Raw genomic sequence first — 20,665 nt, 5'->3', positions numbered from 1 at the left:
ATACTCAAATTTTACATCCATACTTCATTGGTATATAAGACAGGGATTGAAGAGAGAGTACTTTGGAAAAACAATTATTTTGTATGTCAAAAACATAATTTTTTAAAGTAGTTCCTTCTAATATGTTGTATTGTTTGGGGGTTTTCTACTGCCTGATTAATTTCAGTTCAGTATCTTGACAGACAGATAGACAGACAGAAGGATGAAGACAAAATCTAGATTTATTACCCATATGGTTAAAAATATCTTGGTACCGGTACATATCACTTTGATATGTCCCACTTTAATACCAAGTGGGATGTAACACTTTAACGTCACACGATGATGTCATCGATTGGTGCACTACAACCTTACAGGAATGTCAACCAAACAAGCTGATCGAGTGATATAAATTAAGATCAATTATGGGTAATAAATAGCATGGATATTAAACTCACTACCATTTCAAACATAATGGAATGGATACAAAATGGAAGCTTGTTTAATATCCTAGTAGGTTCGACCAGTCGGACTAAAAATTGAAAGTTTACAATCTAAACTAATCTGCTTCCCTGTAACGCACACGTCATATTGTTTATGTATGGTGAGTATTAACCAGAGAATGACAGGTCCAATATGTAGGATATCAGCTTTATCTTGTAACGCACACGTCATATTGTTTATGTATGGTGAGTATTAACCAGAGAATGACAGGTCCAATATGTAGGATATCAGCTTTATCTTGTAACGCACACGTGATATTGTTTATGTATGGTGAGTATTAACCAGAGAATGACAGGTCCAATATGTAGGATATCAGCTTTATCTTGTAAACTAATCTGCTTCCCTGTAAGGCACACGTGATATTGTTTATGTATGGTGAGTATTAACCAGAGAATGACAGGTCCAATATGTAGGATATCAGCTTTATCTTGTAACGGTAAGAATGAACACAAGGATCGGAATATGGAAATAAATGATAGGAGAACCCATCAATGAACTGGACCTCTAAATGAGTGCAAATTAAGAAAGGGGTCAATGCAGTTAGCTTTTAAAATACTAAAAACCAGCATTTCCATTTCTATATTAATATGTTTTTTGAAATACATGTACCTGGTATTGTAATTCATTTTTAAAATAAACTTACGGCCACGGCAAGCCTGAATGAGAAACAATTTTGGCTTTCCCTCCAATTCTGGACACCGCCTATTGCCGAACCAGCTCTTGAGATGTTTGATGGTAAGGTATTTTTTAAATCCCCTGTTTGTAGATTCACCATCCGTGCCAAATATAATATCATCCTGCTCTCCGTGAGACAGAATGACAACTATCAAGGAATCGACTTTTAGGTTTTCTGGAAACTTGGCGAATTCTTTTAAACGTCTTTTCATCTCCTAAAAATACAAAGATTATACGTACATATCAGCATAAGTGTATAAGACAGGGAGTGGGGGGAGGGCAATTGCCCCCCACCTAGTGCTGGAGCTAAACCTCAAAATCAGGCAAAAATTATACAGACATTTGGGCAAAATGTGCTAACGAAACAATTTTACAATGTATTTCCATCATTCTACCCTCAATATTAGTTGTAAATTATATTAAAATATGTAGTGATTCATTTGCAACCCTATATACCTGTAGTTGTTTCACAGTTACATGTTAATGCTAATATGAATAAATGTTGTTATGCAGATTCAAACATTTTCATTTAATTCGGACAAAAGCAAGCCTGCCCCCTTCAAAAATGGAAGCTTATATGCATATTAGTATAGAAAATCTATATATGTCATACGTACATGTAGCATATACAGTGGAACCTCGTTAATCTGTACAGAGTGGGTTTTTGTAAAAGTGTCCAGTTTAATGAACTTCCATATTACTGAATCATACCTGAAGACTTATTTTACTTGAAGGGCAAACCAATAAAAAAAGTAAGAAACACAGATTTATATTATAAATACCAAAAATATTTACTGATGAAAAATAATTCTAAATTATATTTTAAGACAACAATTTAATTTTGAAAGTCATTTCTTAACTGGATTTTGAACTTTTCAATTTGTTTGTACTGACATTTTTCTTTCAATTTAAAGGTTGTATACTTACCATTTCTTGGGATTACTTACGTTTTACCAGTAACTGTTGGTCTTAATTTTATTAATTACATTTTATAAAGGCAATGGAAATGGAAATAAAATGGTAACCTACATGTAGATCAGTGAACCATGTCATGCCCACGTTGAAGGAAAACTATCAAACAAAGAACCAACAATTATAAACATCCTCAGAGGTGTGAGACCTTAAATTTTGCCGCCATTTTGGCACATGTTAGTTGTCTACTGGCGTTTACTGACGATGGTTGAATGAACTCGAAGCAAGTTATACATTTCTTTCTAATTAAATGATCTGTTGGAAGCAAATTGTTTTTATTTCTTACAAATTGTTTTAGATAATGTTCGTCCAGTTCCAGAAGCTGGATTAACGAACAAATTTATAGTGTAGAGTTCATTTTGTATCTAGGGTGTCCATAAGTTGGATTTCCGGACTACTGGAGTCCGGATTATCGAGGTCTCACTGTATATTATATGAAGCGCTAAACCAAATAACATCAGGCTAGGTCAAAGTTCGAGATGCACCAAACTTCTCGTAGAGAAATCCTGCCATTGGTAATAAATGTGACACTGTTTCTTGTGAATTTGTGTTTTTATCTTGTACCACTGCCCTGGATAGCTGATATTTGAAATGGATGACCCTGGATAGTTGCCATTAGAAATGGATGACCCTGGATACACATGTAGTTGCCATTAGAAATGGACGACCCTGAATAGTTGCTGTTAGAAATGGATGACCCCGGATAGTTGCCATTAGAAATGGATGAGACCAGAAGGCTCGTATTTTGTCTTTGATAGTTAACCCCATATGGGCTAAAGTTGAGATTGATATTGTGGGCTGCATGACTATATGGCTTATTATTATGATACTAAATGTTAATAACAGTCCAACTGTTGGAACTGTGTAGTCATTCAAGTGCAGATGCAGTGTAATGGGAATATGTTAGAGTGTAACCCAAGCATTACGTTTTGTGTTGATGCTACATAATTAGTGTTAATATTGTAGTACTTTGTTTATATTTAATATAACATAACTTATTATTTATTATGATATTCCAAATGGAATTGATTAGACACTGAAGTGCGAATTCACTGTACCGAGAATACAAGCTGGATGTGATATCCATGCAGAACTTTGAGTGTCAGTGCTACATCAGCATTAATATTATACTGCTATAACACAATCTTACAATGTTACATCAGTATTAATATTATACTGCTATAACACAATCTTACAATGTTACATCAGTATTAATATTATACCACTATAACACAATCTTACAATGTTACATCAGTATTAATATTATACCGCTATAACACAATCTTACAATGTTACATCAGTATTAATATTATACCGCTATAACACAATCTTACAATGTTACATCAGTATTAATATTATACCGCTATAACACAATCTTACAATGTTACATCAGTATTAATATTATACTGCTATAACACAATCTTACGTTATATCAATATTAATATTATACTGCTATAACACAATCTTACAATGTTACATCAGTGTTAATATTATATTGCTACATGTATGTGCATATAGTAATGCAACACAATGTTACATTAGTGTTAATATTATACTGCTATGTGCACAGTAATATAACATGCTACATCAGTGTTAATATACTGCTATGTGCACAGTAATATAACATGCTACATCAGTGTTAATATTACACTGCTATGTGCAAAATAATGTAACACAATGTTACATCAGTGTTAATATTATACTGCTATGTGCACAGTAATGTAATATGTTACATCAGTGTTAATAGTATACTGCTATGTGCATATAGTAATGTAACACAATGTTACATCAGTGTTAATATTATACTGCTATGTGCACAGTAATATAACGTTACATTAGTGTTAATATTATATTTCTATGTGCACAGTAATGTAACACAATGTTACTACATGTATAATAGTGCTATGTGCATAGTTAATGTGCATTGTTAATATTGTAGTGCTCTGTGCAAAGTAATATAACACAATGTTAACATCAATGTTAATATTAGTGCTGTGCACATGCAGTAATGTAACAGTGTTACATCAGCATCAATATTATAGTGCTCTGTGCACAGTAATGTAACACAATGTTATATCAGTGTCAATATTATAGTGCTCTGTGCACAGTAATGTAACACAATGTTACATCTGTGTCAATATTATTGTGCTCTGTGCACAGTAATGTAACACAATGTTACATCAGTGTCAATATTATAGTGCTCTGTGCAAAGTAATGTGTACCACAGTGTGACAGTGATTGCCAAGTTATAAGAGGCCATGACATCTTTATAAAAAATAGTTGCTCCCAATCTCAACTCGGATTGTTCACTATGTTCAGGTAACATGTATAGTTCAAACTGTACAGATGGACACTCTTGTGAGTGATGTGCTAATTTTGTTTAAACACTTTGAAGACATGGATTGTTCCCCTTGCTACATTTGTGGCATATAACAGGTTCTAGCCAAGAGCTACGTTGAAACCCAGGGCTAGCCATGAGTGTACACAAATAATACTCTTACTGCTATCTGTGTTAGAAGGGGTACATATAAATAATACTCTTACCGTTAACTCTGTGTTAGAAGGGGTACATATAAATAATACTCTTACCGTTAACTCTGTGTTAGAAGGGGTACATATAAATAATACTCTTACCGTTAACTCTGTGTTAGAAGGGGTACATATAAATAATACTCTTACTGTTATCTGTGTTAGAAGGGGTACATATAAATAATACTCTTACTGTTAACTCTTGTGTTAGAACATGTACATAACATAAATACTACTCTTACTGTTAAACCTGTGTTAGAAGGGGTACATATAAATACTACTCTTACTGTTAAACCTGTGTTAGAAGGGGTACATATAAATAATACTCTTACCGTTAACTCTGTGTTAGAAGGGGTACATATAAATAATACTCTTACCGTTAACTCTGTGTTAGAAGGGGTACATATAAATAATACTCTTACCGTTAACTCTGTGTTAGAAGGGGTACATATAAATAATACTCTTACTGTTATCTGTGTTAGAAGGGGTACATATAAATACTACTCTTACTGTTAACTCTTGTGTTAGAACATGTACATAACATAAATACTACTCTTACTGTTAAACCTGTGTTAGAAGGGGTACATATAAATACTACTCTTACTGTTAAACCTGTGTTAGAAGGGGTACATATAAATAATACTCTTACTGTTAAGCCTGTATTGGAAGGGGTACATATAAATAATACTCTTACTGTTAAGCCTGTATTGGAAGGGGTACATAACATACATAATACTCTTACTGTTATCTGTGTTAGAAGGGGTACATATAAATAATACTCTTACTATTAACTCTTGTGTTAGAAGGGGTACATAACATACAATGTAAATACTACTCTTACTGTTATCTGTGTTAGAAGGGGTACATAACATATATCTACCTCTGCTTTTAAGTCACGGTCAGTGGATACGAAATATCCAAGTTGTGAGAACAACTTTTCTAGTTTTCTGCAGTCTATCTGGGTTCCATTTCGAGCATCAAAGTTATCAAACTGGTGATTGTTGATCATGTATACATAACCTCTCGGTTTAGATTCCATTTCATAAACTTTCTGAAATATGCAAATAAAATATAAAATTGAAGGTAATACAGCGAAACCTGTGCTAGCAGCCACCTGTAATTCAGTGGTAACCTGCCATAAGTGGCCACTTGTTCCCTGCTAAATGATTTATAATGTAAATGAACTCGTAATAAAATGGCCATGACTGGCCACCTAAACTGAATTACAAATCATTAAAATGTGTGTGTTATGCTGTTGAAGTAAATGTGTGGGTTTTTTTAAATTATAAAATGGTTGTTTTAAACCAGTGACAACGTTTGACATCTCTATGTATCAATTAAGAAACGGTGACTGCTTTTTAGTATGTATACTGGCATCATCCTGTACAATACTGTAAAATGCCATCCAGTAGGTACATATGTACATGTATACTGGCATCATCCTGTACAATACTGTAAAATGCCGTCCAGTAGGTACATACATGTATGTACATGTATATACTGGCTTCACCCTGTACAATATTGTAAAATGCTGTCCAGTATAGGTACATATGTACATGTATACTGGCTTCACCCTGTACAATATACTGTAAAAAGCCACCAGGTAGGTACATATGTACATGTATACTGGCTTCACCATGTACAATATACCGTAAAATGCCGTCCAGTAGGTACATATGTACATGTATACTGGCTTCACCCTGTACAATACCGTACAATGCTGCCCAGTATAGGTACATATGTACATGTATACTGGCTTCACCCTGTACAATATACTGTAAAAAGCCACCAGGCAGATACATATGTACATGTATACTGACTTCACCCTGTACAATATACTGTAAAATGCCGTCTAGTAGGTACTTAAGTACATGTATACTGGCTTCACCCTGTACAATACCGTACAATGCTGTCCAGTATAGGTACATATGTACATGTATACTGGCTTCACCCTGTACAATATACTGTAAAAAGCCACCAGGTAGGTACATATATACATGTATACTGGCTTCACCCTGTATAATATACTGTAAAAAGCCACTAGGTAGGTAGGTACATATATACATGTATACTGGCTTCACCCTGTACAATACTGTAAAATGCTGTCCAGTATAGGTACATATGTACATGTATACTGGCTTCACCCTGTACAATACCGTACAATGCTGTCCAGTATAGGTACATATGTACATGTATACTGGCTTCACCCTGTACAATATACTGTAAAAAGCCACTAGGTAGGTACATATATACATGTATACTGGCATCACCCTGTACAATACCGTACAATGCTGTCCAGTATAGGTACATATGTACATGTATACTGGCTTCACCCTGTACAATATACTGTAAAAAGCCACCAGGCAGATACATATGTACATGTATACTGACTTCACCCTGTACAATATACTGTAAAATGCCGTCTAGTAGGTACTTAAGTACATGTATACTGGCTTCACCCTGTACAATACCGTACAATGCTGTCCAGTATAGGTACATATGTACATGTATACTGGCTTCACCCTGTACAATATACTGTAAAAAGCCACCAGGTAGGTACATATATACATGTATACTGGCTTCACCCTGTATAATATACTGTAAAAAGCCACTAGGTAGGTAGGTACATATATACATGTATACTGGCTTCACCCTGTACAATACTGTAAAATGCTGTCCAGTATAGGTACATATGTACATGTATACTGGCTTCACCCTGTACAATACCGTACAATGCTGTCCAGTATAGGTACATATGTACATGTATACTGGCTTCACCCTGTACAATATACTGTAAAAAGCCACTAGGTAGGTACATATATACATGTATACTGGCATCACCCTGTACAATACCGTACAATGCTGTCCAGTATAGGTACATATGTACATGTATACTGGCTTCACCCTGTACAATATACTGTAAAAAGCCATCAGGCAGATACATATGTACTGGCTTCACCCTGTACAATATACTGTAAAATGCTGTCCAGTAGGTACATATGTACATGTATACTGGCTTCACCCTGTACAATATACTGTAAAAAGCCACCAGGTAGGTACATATGTACATGTATACTGGCTTCACCCTGTACAATATACTGTAAAATGCTGTCCAGTAGGTACATATGTACATGTATACTGGCTTCACCCTGTACAATATACTGTAAAAAGCCACCAGGTAGGTACATATGTACATGAATACTGGCTTCACCCTGTATAATACTGTAAAAAGCCACCAGGTAGGTACATATGTACATGTATACTGGCTTCACCCTGTACAATATACTGTAAAATGCTGTCCAGTAGGTACATATGTACATGTATACTGGCTTCACCCTGTACAATATACTGTAAAAAGCCACCAGGTAGGTACATATGTACATGAATACTGGCTTCACCCTGTATAATACTGTAAAAAGCCACCAGGTAGGTACATATGTACATGTATACTGGCTTCACCCTGTACAATATACTGTAAAAAGCCACCAGGTAGGTACATATGTACTGGCTTCACCCTGTACAATATACTGTAAAAAGCCATCAGGTAGGTACATATGTACATGTATACTGGCTTCACCCTGTACAATATACTGTAAAAAGCCATCAGGCAGATACATATGTACTGGCTTCACCCTGTACAATATACTGTAAAATGCTGTCCAGTATGTACATAATATGTACATGTATACTGGCTTCACCCTGTACAATATACTGTAAAAAGCCACTAGGTAGGTACATATATACATATGTACTGGCTTCACCCTGTACAATATACTGTAAAATGCTGTCCAGTAGGTACATATGTACATGTATACTGGCTTCACCCTGTACAATATACTGTAAAAAGCCACCAGGTAGGTACATATGTACATGAATACTGGCTTCACCCTGTATAATACTGTAAAAAGCCACCAGGTAGGTACATATGTACATGTATACTGGCTTCACCCTGTACAATATACTGTAAAATGCTGTCCAGTAGGTACATATGTACATGTATACTGGCTTCACCCTGTACAATATACTGTAAAAAGCCACCAGGTAGGTACATATGTACATGTATACTGGCTTCACCCTGTATAATACTGTAAAAAGCCACCAGGTAGGTACATATGTACATGTATACTGGCTTCACCCTGTACAATATACTGTAAAAAGCCACCAGGTAGGTACATATGTACATGAATACTGGCTTCATCCTGTACAATATACTGTAAAAAAGCCATCAAGCAGATACATATGTACTGGCTTCACCCTGTACAATATACTGTAAAATGCTGTCCAGTAGGTACATATGTACATGTATACTGGCTTCACCCTGTACAATATTGTAAAAAGCCACGAGGTAGGTACATACCGGTCTGTACATGTATACTGGCTTCACCCTATACAATATCCTGTAAAAAGCCACCAGGTAGGTACATACATGTATGTACATGTATACTGGCTTCACCCTGTACAATATACTGTAAAAAGCCACCAGGTAGGTACATATGTACATGTATACTGGCTTCACCCTGTACAATATACTGTAAAAAGCCACCAGGTAGGTACATATGTACATGTATACTGGCTTCACCCTGTACAATATACTGTAAAAAGCCACCAGGCAGATACATATGTACTGGCTTCACCCTGTACAATATACTGTAAAATGCTGTCCAGTATGTACATAATATGTACATGTATACTGGCTTCACCCTGTACAATACCGTAAAATGCTGTCCAGTATAGGTACATATGTACATGTATACTGGCTTCACCCTGTACAATATATTGTAAAAAGCCACCAGGTAGGTACATATGTACATGTATACTGGTTTCAACCTGTACAATATACTGTAAAAAACCACCAGGTAGGTACATATGTACATGTATACTGGCTTCACCCTGTACAATATACTGTAAAAAGCCACCAGGTAGATACATATGTACTGGCTTCACCCTGTACAATATACTGTAAAATGCCGTCCAGTAGGTACATAATATGTACATGTATACTGGCTTCACCCTGTACAATACCGTAAAATGCTGTCCAGTATAGGTACATATGTACATGTATACTGGCTTCACCCTGTACAATATATTGTAAAAAGCCACCAGGTAGGTACATATGTACATGTATACTGGTTTCAACCTGTACAATATACTGTAAAAAACCACCAGGTAGGTACATATGTACATGTATACTGGCTTCACCCTGTACAATATACTGTAAAAAGCCATCAGGCAGATACATATGTACTGGCTTCACCCTGTACAATATACTGTAAAATGCTGTCCAGTATGTACATAATATGTACATGTATACTGGCTTCACCCTGTACAATACCGTAAAATGCTGTCCAGTATAGGTACATATGTACATGTATACTGGCTTCACCCTGTACAATATATTGTAAAAAGCCACCAGGTAGGTACATATGTACATGTATACTGGTTTCAACCTGTACAATATACTGTAAAAAACCACCAGGTAGGTACATATGTACATGTATACTGGCTTCACCCTGTACAATATACTGTAAAATGCCGTCCAGTAGGTACATAATATGTACATGTATACTGGCTTCACCCTGTACAATACCGTAAAATGCTGTCCAGTATAGGTACATATGTACATGTATACTGGCTTCACCCTGTACAATATATTGTAAAAAGCCACCAGGTAGGTACATATATACATGTATACTGGCTTCACCCTGTACAATATACTGTAAAATGCTGTCCAGTATAGGTACATATGTACATGTATACTGGCTTCACCCTGTACAATATACTGTAAAAAGCCACTAGGTAGGTACATATATACATGTATACTGGCTTCACCCTGTACAATATACTGTAAAAAGCCACTAGGTAGGTACATATATACATGTATACTGGCATCACCCTGTACAATACTGTAAAATGCTGTCCAGTATAGGTACATATGTACATGTATACTGGCTTCACCCTGTACAATATACTGTAAAATGCCATCTAGTAGGTACATATGTACATGTATACTGGCTTCACCCTGTACAATACCGTAAAATGCTGTCCAGTATATGTACATATGTACATGTATACTGGCTTCACCCTGTACAATACAGACCTGTCAACCCTCCCGGATTCCGCAGGAGTCTCCCGGTATTTGATCAAATCTCCTGTCACCTGTGCAGGAGACAGTTTCTCCTGTTAAATGACATTTTTGTAAGCATAAAAAAAATCGATCCTCTTTTGTCAAAATAAAAGAAGGGAAGTAACTCTGCCTTTTTTTCTCATTCGGAAAATGTCGACCACTTTCGGTTTCTGAGAATGTAACAGGCCGAATTGTCCCGACTGTTTAACCTTTGCCGAAGTGAGAATTGTGGGATAGCCTATTTATATTGTTAAAAAAGCACATGGAGTTTATAAAATGATGTGGTATTATGTTTGTTGTCATCGTAATGGCTACGAAGCGTGTTGCCGCTAATTCAACAGGCTGTGTATTGACATTCAATGTTGCCATATAAAAAAAAAAAACTATCCAATTTAGTTCTAATAACACCTCTAAATTGTAAAATGTCTTCCCACTGGATTACATAATGAAACTATGACGAATCTGAACTGCCAGACTCCGAGTTGACAGCGATACACACGATGCATGTTAAAATCACATGTCACAGCAAGACAACGAAAAGACCAATTAGCTGTATAAACATACTTGTGTCAGTTAATTTTGTATGTTTGTGCAGTAAAATGTTGGTTATAAGGGTACACTTCAAGAAATTATTTTTGCACAATTAAAAAATGTTGTGTTTGACATTGACATAAAGTTACTCACGGAAATGGGTATAATTCCGGTATATTTCACACGATGTCAGTAATGAGGTTTTACTTATGATTAATGAAAATACAATGTTTATTGCATCATTATAATGATTTTAAATAAGTACCACGCCACCGTTCCTCATTATAGTAAAAACTGAATATTAATTTATAAGATTTATATAAATTTGTCTTTGGTTTGTAACGCAACCTGTAAGGCTGTAAGTGTAATACCGTAAATGTACTAATTACATTTTTTATTTCTTGTTCATGTTCTTAACATTTTTGGATAAAATATTTTATTTTTTTTAAATATGTATTAAATCATAATAATATTTAAACTTTAAAAATGCCAAGATCTAAGGTTAAGAAGTATATATGACATTATAAAGTATTCATATAACTTATTGTAATAATGTTTTTTTTAAATCTTGCGATTTTGGGTTAAATTGTGTGAATTTAACAAATCTCCTGCTTTTTGACAAAATCTCCTGCTTTTTCAACACACACCTCCTGCTTTCTCTTGACTAAAGGTTGACAGGTCTGGTACAATATCCTGAAGTCAAGACACATGCAATGAAACCGCCATTTTGTTGAGATATGTTTGTGGCGGCATGGCTGACGATGAGTCGACAAGTTCTGGTTACTGTTTATTTGTTAAATTTATTCTAACTCAATCCACATACAAAGACTCTACTTTCAACTTGGATACGATTCAAGATACTAAATACTGAACTTGTTACATGGTGATGATGCATTGGTGAAATGCTCATATCATTTGATGGTAATGGTGGATGTTGTACAATATCGCATTTTGAATCTTTGAATGACGACAAAACACCGTCTAATGACGAATGGATTCTATCCTGTGAATTAGCAGAAATGTTACAAATGGAATGTCGAACAATGTGTGTGTGGTTTCCGTGAGCCTGTACAGAATAACGAACAATACAAGATGCATAAAACAAGTAAGTAATTTATATTTTTATGATTTGGTTAGCAAAATGTTTGTACAGTTAAAAAACTAAATAGGCAAACACCTATATTAAAGCATCTCTAGTATTGTAATTAATCCCTGCCCCCTGTACTTCCCCGGCTGGAGTGTACGTTGCTCTGATAGAAATATCCACTGACGCATGATAGGTCCGTCGTAGGATTGATCGCCACCTCTATATCAAGGCTCTAAAGACTAACCCTAACCCTAACACTAAAACTAACCGTAATCACTGAAAGGGGGGTACGGGTCGAACTCATGCCTTATTCTGATTGATTAAACTGAATCTTGGAAAAAAAAGAGGAATTAATCTAGTCTATATTGAATTGATTGGTTTAGTTTTTGTTTAATTTCATACTCTTTTTCACAATCGGAATTAACTAGTATAGCCTTCGCATGTTATATTTTACAGATATACTATTGTGAAAATCGTTGGCCACAACTTTATTCAAGGATTGTCAAACAGGAATAAAAAAGCAATGGATACCTCTCAGATTTTAAGCTGAACAGGAACACGACTATAAATGGAACTAAACTACAACACCAAGATTTTGTGTGATATTATAACAAAATGACTGTACGGATTAACCTCCTGACAGCTTGTACGGATATTTTTGGAGTAAACTTTTTTTTTAGTTATGGTTTTGTGTTAATTAGATATTTTCAAGTATCGATTACTATGTAAAACCTGCCCATTCCTATATTTGGGTGACCTGTCATAACTTAGTAATGGAGAGTTATTGAATCATCGCTCCATTACTGAAAAATAATGGAGCGTTGAGACAATACAGTGACGTTACAGGTGTATTTTAAAATACTGAAAAAAAAGCCATTAGGCAGATACATAATCGTGGCTTAATTCACCCTCAAATCTGGCCAAGCAGCCTCAACAGCCAAAGCATCTTCATAAATCAAGGCTAATATTTGTTCCTCGTATTCAGCCTTGATACATGTCGTCAAGAAATCGTGCCACAAAATGCTTAAATTTCATTGGATGCGATGAGATCTGATTGCAACAAATCGCAACGCTCCTTATAGATTCCTTGTTATGTAAACTCCATGTTGGCGGGAAAACACTGATATTGCTTTCGAGATTGTCACATGTCACCGATGCTGTGATTGGTCAGCGATGTCATCGTGTAAGGGACATAATCGGTGTGACAAATTTTCTTCCAACAGAGGGTGCTAGTAGTGGATATCAGTAATTTTGACTACATGTATCAAGGCTGAATACGAGGAACGAATATTAGCCGTGATTTATGAAGATGCAGCCAAAGCAGCCTCAACAGCCAAGCTGGGTGCTCAGGACAGCATATAGTTAAACCGTAATTAGATGTAAGTGCACACACGTGCATCTGTAGGTAAATGTGTACACAAGAATATACACATACACAAAAACAGGTATATACACAAGTATAAACCCATTAAAAAGGAAGACTTGTTCAAAATACATTACAAACATTCAAACCGAAACTTTCCAATCCCAAATATGAAGTAGCAGCAGCCATCTTCTGCTTGGGTTCTTGTTTGTAAAAGCTGTCTGACAATTTTTTTATCAAACTATTAATATGTTCTCAATTATGTCTTCATTTCTGTGGTATATTTACAAAATATTAATTAATTTCTGAAGAGCTTTAAGACCCACATATTAACACTTACAATAATTAGAGTTCTACTAAGAAATTTGGCAAGGCATAGTAGACTAAACACTTTTGGGGTATTTTCACCATTTTAAGGGCATTTTGTTTTTTATTAAATACAAAAAACCAAAACTGAAATAAAATAAATGCAATTAATGTGCTTGCTTTAATAAATGATTGACCGGCCTTGGTGGCATCATGGTTAGGCCATCGGTCTACAGGCTGGTAGGTACTGGGTTCGGATCCCAGTCTAGGCATGGGATTTTTAATCCAGATACCGACTCCAAACCTTGAGTGAGTGCTTCACAAGGCTCAATGGGTAGGTGTAAACCACTTGCACCGACCAGTGATCCATAACTGATTCAACAAAGGCCATGGTTTGTGCTATCCTGCCTGTGGGAAGCGCAAATATAAGATCCCTTGCTACTAATCGGAAAGAGTAGCCCATGTAGTGGCAACAGTGGGTTTCCTCTCAAAATCTGTGTGGTCTGACGCCATATAACTGTAAATAAAATGTGTTGAGTGCATCGTTAAATAAAACATTTCTTTCTTTCTTTTTTTAATAAATGAATGGTAATATATATAACAGGTATAGTTTATAATACATTTTCTGAGTACGTTATAAAGGCAATTTTAGAATTAATTATTGAAAAAGGCTTGTGTAATCTCAGGGCAGCTTGGCACTGATTAATTAAGACATGATGGCACCTGACTATTGAGGCATGGTGCTGCACCATGCTAAAACAAGCTAAAGAAAACACTAAAAATAATACATGTACTCACATTGCTAGAAACACGTCTGTTTAAAGCATAAGCACTGATACCATCTGAAAACAGAAATAATCAATGTGTTTTAACTTTCACATCTGATTTAATGATACAGGGCATCATTCTATAAAAAAACCCCAAAAAAACCTGTATGATAATATCGCTGATGGAATGGGATGTACATGTGCATCTCACTGGTAAATTGTTTTGCTGAGATACATGTATGATGTCTTGTAGGAGGCTTAAAGATGTACAGGCACAAAACATCTATTGGTGATCTACATGTAAGCAGTAAGTGTGATGTCTCACTTTTATCCTCTTGCTCACCCTCTATAGATTTTGAAATAAGTTTGTTTCCACTAGTAAATGAAATAATTTGGTTGTACTATTTTACAGACATGTTGTTGAATATATAATCTTTGCATTTCAAAACAAAAATTAACAAAATGTTTGGCAGAAAGTCAACATTATGCATCTATGATAGAGCCTATCTAAAACTATTAAATGATAATTAATTATGTAAAAATTAAACCATACAAGTCTGAGTTTGTTTTGTTTAGATTTACTATTATTATTAATTAACAAATTTGGTAAAGGATGTAATTTTAATATACAAAGACATTTTCACTAATCTTAGCCACCCATCCCCACACGTGTATTTTGACAACTCATCTGGTTATATTGCAAGAGATTATCCGATTTATGTTGTTCAGTTTATATTTCCTGAAAGGAACATTTCAGACAGCTACACAATTTGAGGAACTGTATAATTTCTATTATAGTGCTGTAGAACAATGCGTTGTAGGTTTCTGATATGAACTTTCCTACAATGGCTACATTTCTTTATAAGTGTCATTTCATTAGCAATTACCCTTTTCATCAATGATTGTGTGTATTCTGCTTTAGCATTTTCCATTATCTTACCATACAAACAGTGTACTGTTAAGTTGTATTTATGTTCTAAAATATTTTATTTCTTTTTGCATCTTCTATACAAGTTTTTTTCAAAATATATAAACATATCTGACAAGTTGCAAAAAAGTTGTGAGAGTTGAAGTAGGAGGCATGGTTTTTTTTAGGCATGGGTTAATTTGTTTGGTTCATTGAGGTAATATGCAAAAAAAGTAAGCACCATGCAATCAGACTGCCATAAATGTATAGATGGAAAGAAAATTGTATTAATTATTATAATACAGCAGTCGGAGATTCATGCAAAAATACTTCACCATGGTGCCCCATGTCTGATGGGAGTAGGAACAATAGCGTCAGTAACTAATACATGTACATGGGATATGAATAATGCAGTATACCACTGTCAAATTAATTTATAATAATTAATATATATACATATATATACTGGGAATATTTAGTACAAATTGGGAATTTTCTGTGCCACTTTCTTTTGGGAAGGGCCTATATGTGCAGACCTACAGAACACCTGGCAATACATTAACTAACTGGTGTTTTAACTGGAACAAGTAGTAAACAGTGTATTTGTACAAACCCGAGGGATTACAGTCAGTGTCAGGAGTTGGACTACAGATATATGGTGTTGTGTTGCTGCGATCAGACATATCTACGTCACTCGTTGCTTCCTGAGTCAATGCTAAATTCACTTGTGGTGGACAATAGGATGACAGTGCTGGCACCTCGTTATGTGGCGTGTTGTCAGGGACACCAGACAGGCAGCCCTGCTCCCGCCTCACTTGGTACTCATTCTCTCTGATCTTGTCAGCACAATGTTTGTGATCAGCTAAATCCAGACATGTTAGAAAGTCTTCATATGCTTCTCTAGGTCTTCGCAGTAGGTCAGATATCAATCTCCGCTTACTCTCACTTGGAGTAGAAGCACACTGTAAAGTTAATGTGTACATGTAGGTTATATGACAAGAGGTCAATTAATTAGTGACCTCAGATGGTCTCTTCCAGGAGCACACTGTAAAGTTAATGTGTACATGTAGGTTATATGACAAGGAGGTCAATTAATTAGTGACTTCAGATGGTCTCTTCCAGTAAGAGCACACTGTAAAGTTAATGTGTACATGTAGGTTATATGACAAGAGGTCAATTAATTAGTGACCTCAGATGGTCTCTTCCAGTAAGAGCACACTGTAAAGTTAATGTGTACATGTAGGTTATATGACAAGAGGTCAATTAATTAGTGACTTCAGATGGTCTCTTCCAGTAGGAGCACACTGTAAAGTTAATGTGTACATGTAGGTTATATGACAAGAGGTCAATTAATTAGTGACCTCAGATGGTTTTCTTCCAGTAGGAGCACACTGTAAAGTTAATGTGTACATGTAGGTTATATGACAAGAGGTCAATTAATTAGTGACCTCAGATGGTCTCTTCCAGTAGGAGCACACTGTAAAGTTAATGTGTACATGTAGGTTATATGACGAGGTCAATTAATTACAGTGACCTCAGTTGGTCTCTTCCAGTAGGAGCACACTGTAAAGTTAATGGGTACATGTAGGTTATATGACAAGAGGTCAATTAATTAATGTGACCTCTGTTGGTCTCTTCCAGTAGGAACACACTGTAAAGTTAATGTGTACATGTAGGTTATATGACAAGAGGTCAATTAATTACAATAACCACAGTTAGTCTCTTGTTGCTACATGTAATTGAAATTTGATAGATTACCAAGTTGAGTGAAATATTAATTATGCTGACTTTTCTCTAACATATTTGTTTGAGAGGAGGCTTATATTTGACCCAATTAACGCTTGTACTATCCTTCACTGCAAAATAAAAGGGTTTACTTATAAGTGTGTTACTTTGCTATTGTTATGAGTTTAACAGCATGTTTGACCATTCTACATTCAAGCCAACATGATTCTCCTGTATTTATACTGTACAGTCAGACCTCATTACAACGACCATCGTTACCATGACATTTACACTATCAGACCACAAATTGTAGGGAATGAACATACATCAATGTTATTCTGTTCATTACACCGGAATTCACACCTTCCAAACTGGGAACAAACGTGCATCTGACATCTGAAAACACTTCTTTACAACAACATTACATAATAACAGATGTCGTAACATGTTGGCAGTACATACAGCCGTTTGTCATTCTTGATTTCATTGCAAGCCGACAGTGTCACATGATGTCCAAGTTACCGATGTCGGTTAAATACGTAGACGTGTATTGCTTTTGAAAATAAGTCTTTAGTCTCATTCAATTAAAGGATTAACTTCGAACAATCAAGACTACTAGTTTTATGACATTTTGTAAACGAAATTAGGTACCAATCGATTAGATTGACAGTAAATGCGCCTTGATTAATAATAATATACTTAATATTTAATAATGGTCTGTGGTCCATCCACGTCATTGGGTCCATTTAGGCTATTTCTCATTATCCAGCCATTTCCGATTCCAGCCAGTACACTATGACTGCTATATTAAATGATGTGGTATGTGCTATCCTGTCTGTGGGATGGTGCATATAAAATATCCCTTGCATAAAAATCAATGTACTCTAGTGGTGTCATTAAATAAAACAAATTTTTTATAATGGTAATTTCGATATACATGTAACAATTTCGATACAACGACAAAGTGACCCAGGGACGAACGTGGTCATTGTAATGAGATACAAATTTTAGACTAGTTTCAACATATATGCACATGTTTATTTGATATAACAGCAACAATGTACCTGGATACGTTCTTTCATTTCATCATTGAATATTCCTTTTTCAAGCAGATAATCCCACAAAACATCGAGGATCAATGTCTTCACTAAAAAAACTCTTGACCGGCGGATTGCCTCAGTCTGGATGTCATCCATTCTTTACAGCCAAACATCAGCTTGTTCTACATTAGCACTCTCAAGTTAGATACAGTGAACCTATATATAAAACAAAACACACTTTCAATCTCCATGCAGCACACAACATTCTTTACTGTGTCTAAGTACTGCTGTTTTATTTTTATCTTAACAAATATTTCCAAAACATTTTTACTTTCTTGTTATCATCAAACCAAATTGGAATTTAGGGTTCAAATTTTACCACGGCAATGACAGGAGCAAGTACTTGCCACTGTGCCCAGAAAATCAGATGTTGTCGATGGCAAGAACAATGCTGGGGTGCTCAAGCTGATTGGTCACCATGTCTTTCTCATACATTCGTGTTGTATATATGTAATAAATACTACACTTGCCATTGGTCATTATAAAAGGCAACCGTATCAAACTAACTGGATAGGCTAGAGTCCATGCAAGGCATCAAGGTGAAAACATTTTTGACATTTTTGTGTGAGAAAACTTGATAGAAAGTAAGATATAAGATGCCTTTGTGCCCCTCTTGTGAAATAAAAAGTCTGCCTAAGGTGTCCCTCCAACTTGCCTCAAGTGCCCTAATTTTTGTTATTAACATGAAGGCAACACTTTCCATGTCTCTAAAAAATTAAAATTGATCCTGTGGAAATTAATTATCAACAATACCTCCCACCTTTTAGGCAGGGTACAGATCCAATGCTTTTCAAGAAGGATATAACATCCTGTAAAGGATCTTCTCAGAGTGGCAGTCCTCCTATAGATGAGGCACATGCATGCTTTATGAATTAAGACAATCACAACTTTTGCCAAAGTGCCTTTTCAACTTTGCCTTGTGAAGATCGAGACATGATTTTGACTAAGGAAAATGGTATTTTCGTTCAAATCCAACTGGCAGAAAGACATCAGTAATAAATGCCAAATAATACCAAACATTAATAGCAATTTGGCCAATATTTGATCAGAAAATCTGCATCAAAATTCAAGTAAAATTTAGCTAGAGAGAATTATTTTTTAAAATGGCTGTACACATACTAACAAATCTGAATTAGCTTTTTGACAAATTGGTAGTGACATATATATATTCACCATTCAACCTTCATGGATTTATCCAAGAATTTTTGCCATGGTCCCACTTCTCATGGGATTGGGAAAATTTAATGTGAGTAAATCATACTTTGGATATTTTTTTCAGGCCACAATTGTTGAATTAATTTATTGGAACAGACATAATTAAATAAAAAATTATATAATATATATAAATATATTGGGAATTTTTGGCATAGAGGTACAAACATGTATGGATATGATTTGGTTTGTGCATTTTGGTACGTACTAGTACGTTTTGGCATACGTTAATTGTGACCAAAATGTTGGTATCCTTGAGTAATCATGAACAAGCCTATTAATGGGAAATGGTTTCTGTGCACATGCACTGTAATGTACGATCGATTTGATGAAATAATGTTTTACACTGTTCTATTTATTCTAAAAATCAACCAACAAATGTTAATACTCATGCCAATTTCTGTTGTGAAGACATTAAATACATGTCATAGTCTAATGTCGACATTCTTCAGATACATCAGTAAACAGGACTATTGTTTTACAAGAGTGACGCGTGTCACGTTACATTTAATAGTTACCAAAACTCTTTATGCAATGAATATGCGAAGCAGACGAGACTTTGACAATGACAGTGGTGTAAACCTGTAAATTTGTTTAATATTACACGTTATTTAATATACTGTGTACAGTGCAAAATGGCAGTTGTGTATACATTTCCCTATAATTTCTCTACATGTATAAACATATTTTGAATGTCTACTTGTCTTTTCCTCATTTGTGCACTTTGTTTTTGGAAAAGTTTACTTAATTTAACAAACATATTCTGATGTCAGGGTTCATGCATAATGTATATTCCTTAAAAACAAGTCATACATGTAAATAGATTGGTTTATGGGGTAGCTAGCCCCCCAGTTTTTCATAATACGTTGTGACCGAACAAACTG

The 20,665-nt window shown here is 35.2% G+C and overlaps 1 protein-coding gene across 2 annotated transcripts in view; it reads right to left on the bottom strand.

Annotated features, from left to right (window-relative positions):
- Window positions 1-20,665, bottom strand: part of LOC121390424 (caspase-3-like) — a 39,605-nt gene that overhangs the window by 11,248 nt on the left and 7,692 nt on the right. For both annotated transcript variants that reach the window (XM_041522235.1, XM_041522234.1), the window contains exons 2-6: window positions 18,534-18,725; window positions 16,358-16,706; window positions 14,869-14,912; window positions 5,540-5,710; window positions 1,127-1,373 (exon numbers count right to left, since the gene is read on the bottom strand). In XM_041522235.1, coding sequence (XP_041378169.1) covers window positions 1,127-1,373; window positions 5,540-5,710; window positions 14,869-14,912; window positions 16,358-16,706; window positions 18,534-18,665 — 943 coding nt within the window. In that variant the 5' untranslated portion in view covers window positions 18,666-18,725. The remainder of the gene's footprint in view (window positions 1-1,126; window positions 1,374-5,539; window positions 5,711-14,868; window positions 14,913-16,357; window positions 16,707-18,533; window positions 18,726-20,665) is intronic.

This window comes from Gigantopelta aegis, chromosome 15 (genome assembly GCF_016097555.1).
Source record: "Gigantopelta aegis isolate Gae_Host chromosome 15, Gae_host_genome, whole genome shotgun sequence".
Lineage (NCBI taxonomy): Eukaryota > Metazoa > Mollusca > Gastropoda > Neomphalida > Peltospiridae > Gigantopelta > Gigantopelta aegis.
Note: the sequence above shows the minus strand (reverse complement) of the source record. Positions and strands in the feature narration are given on the sequence as shown.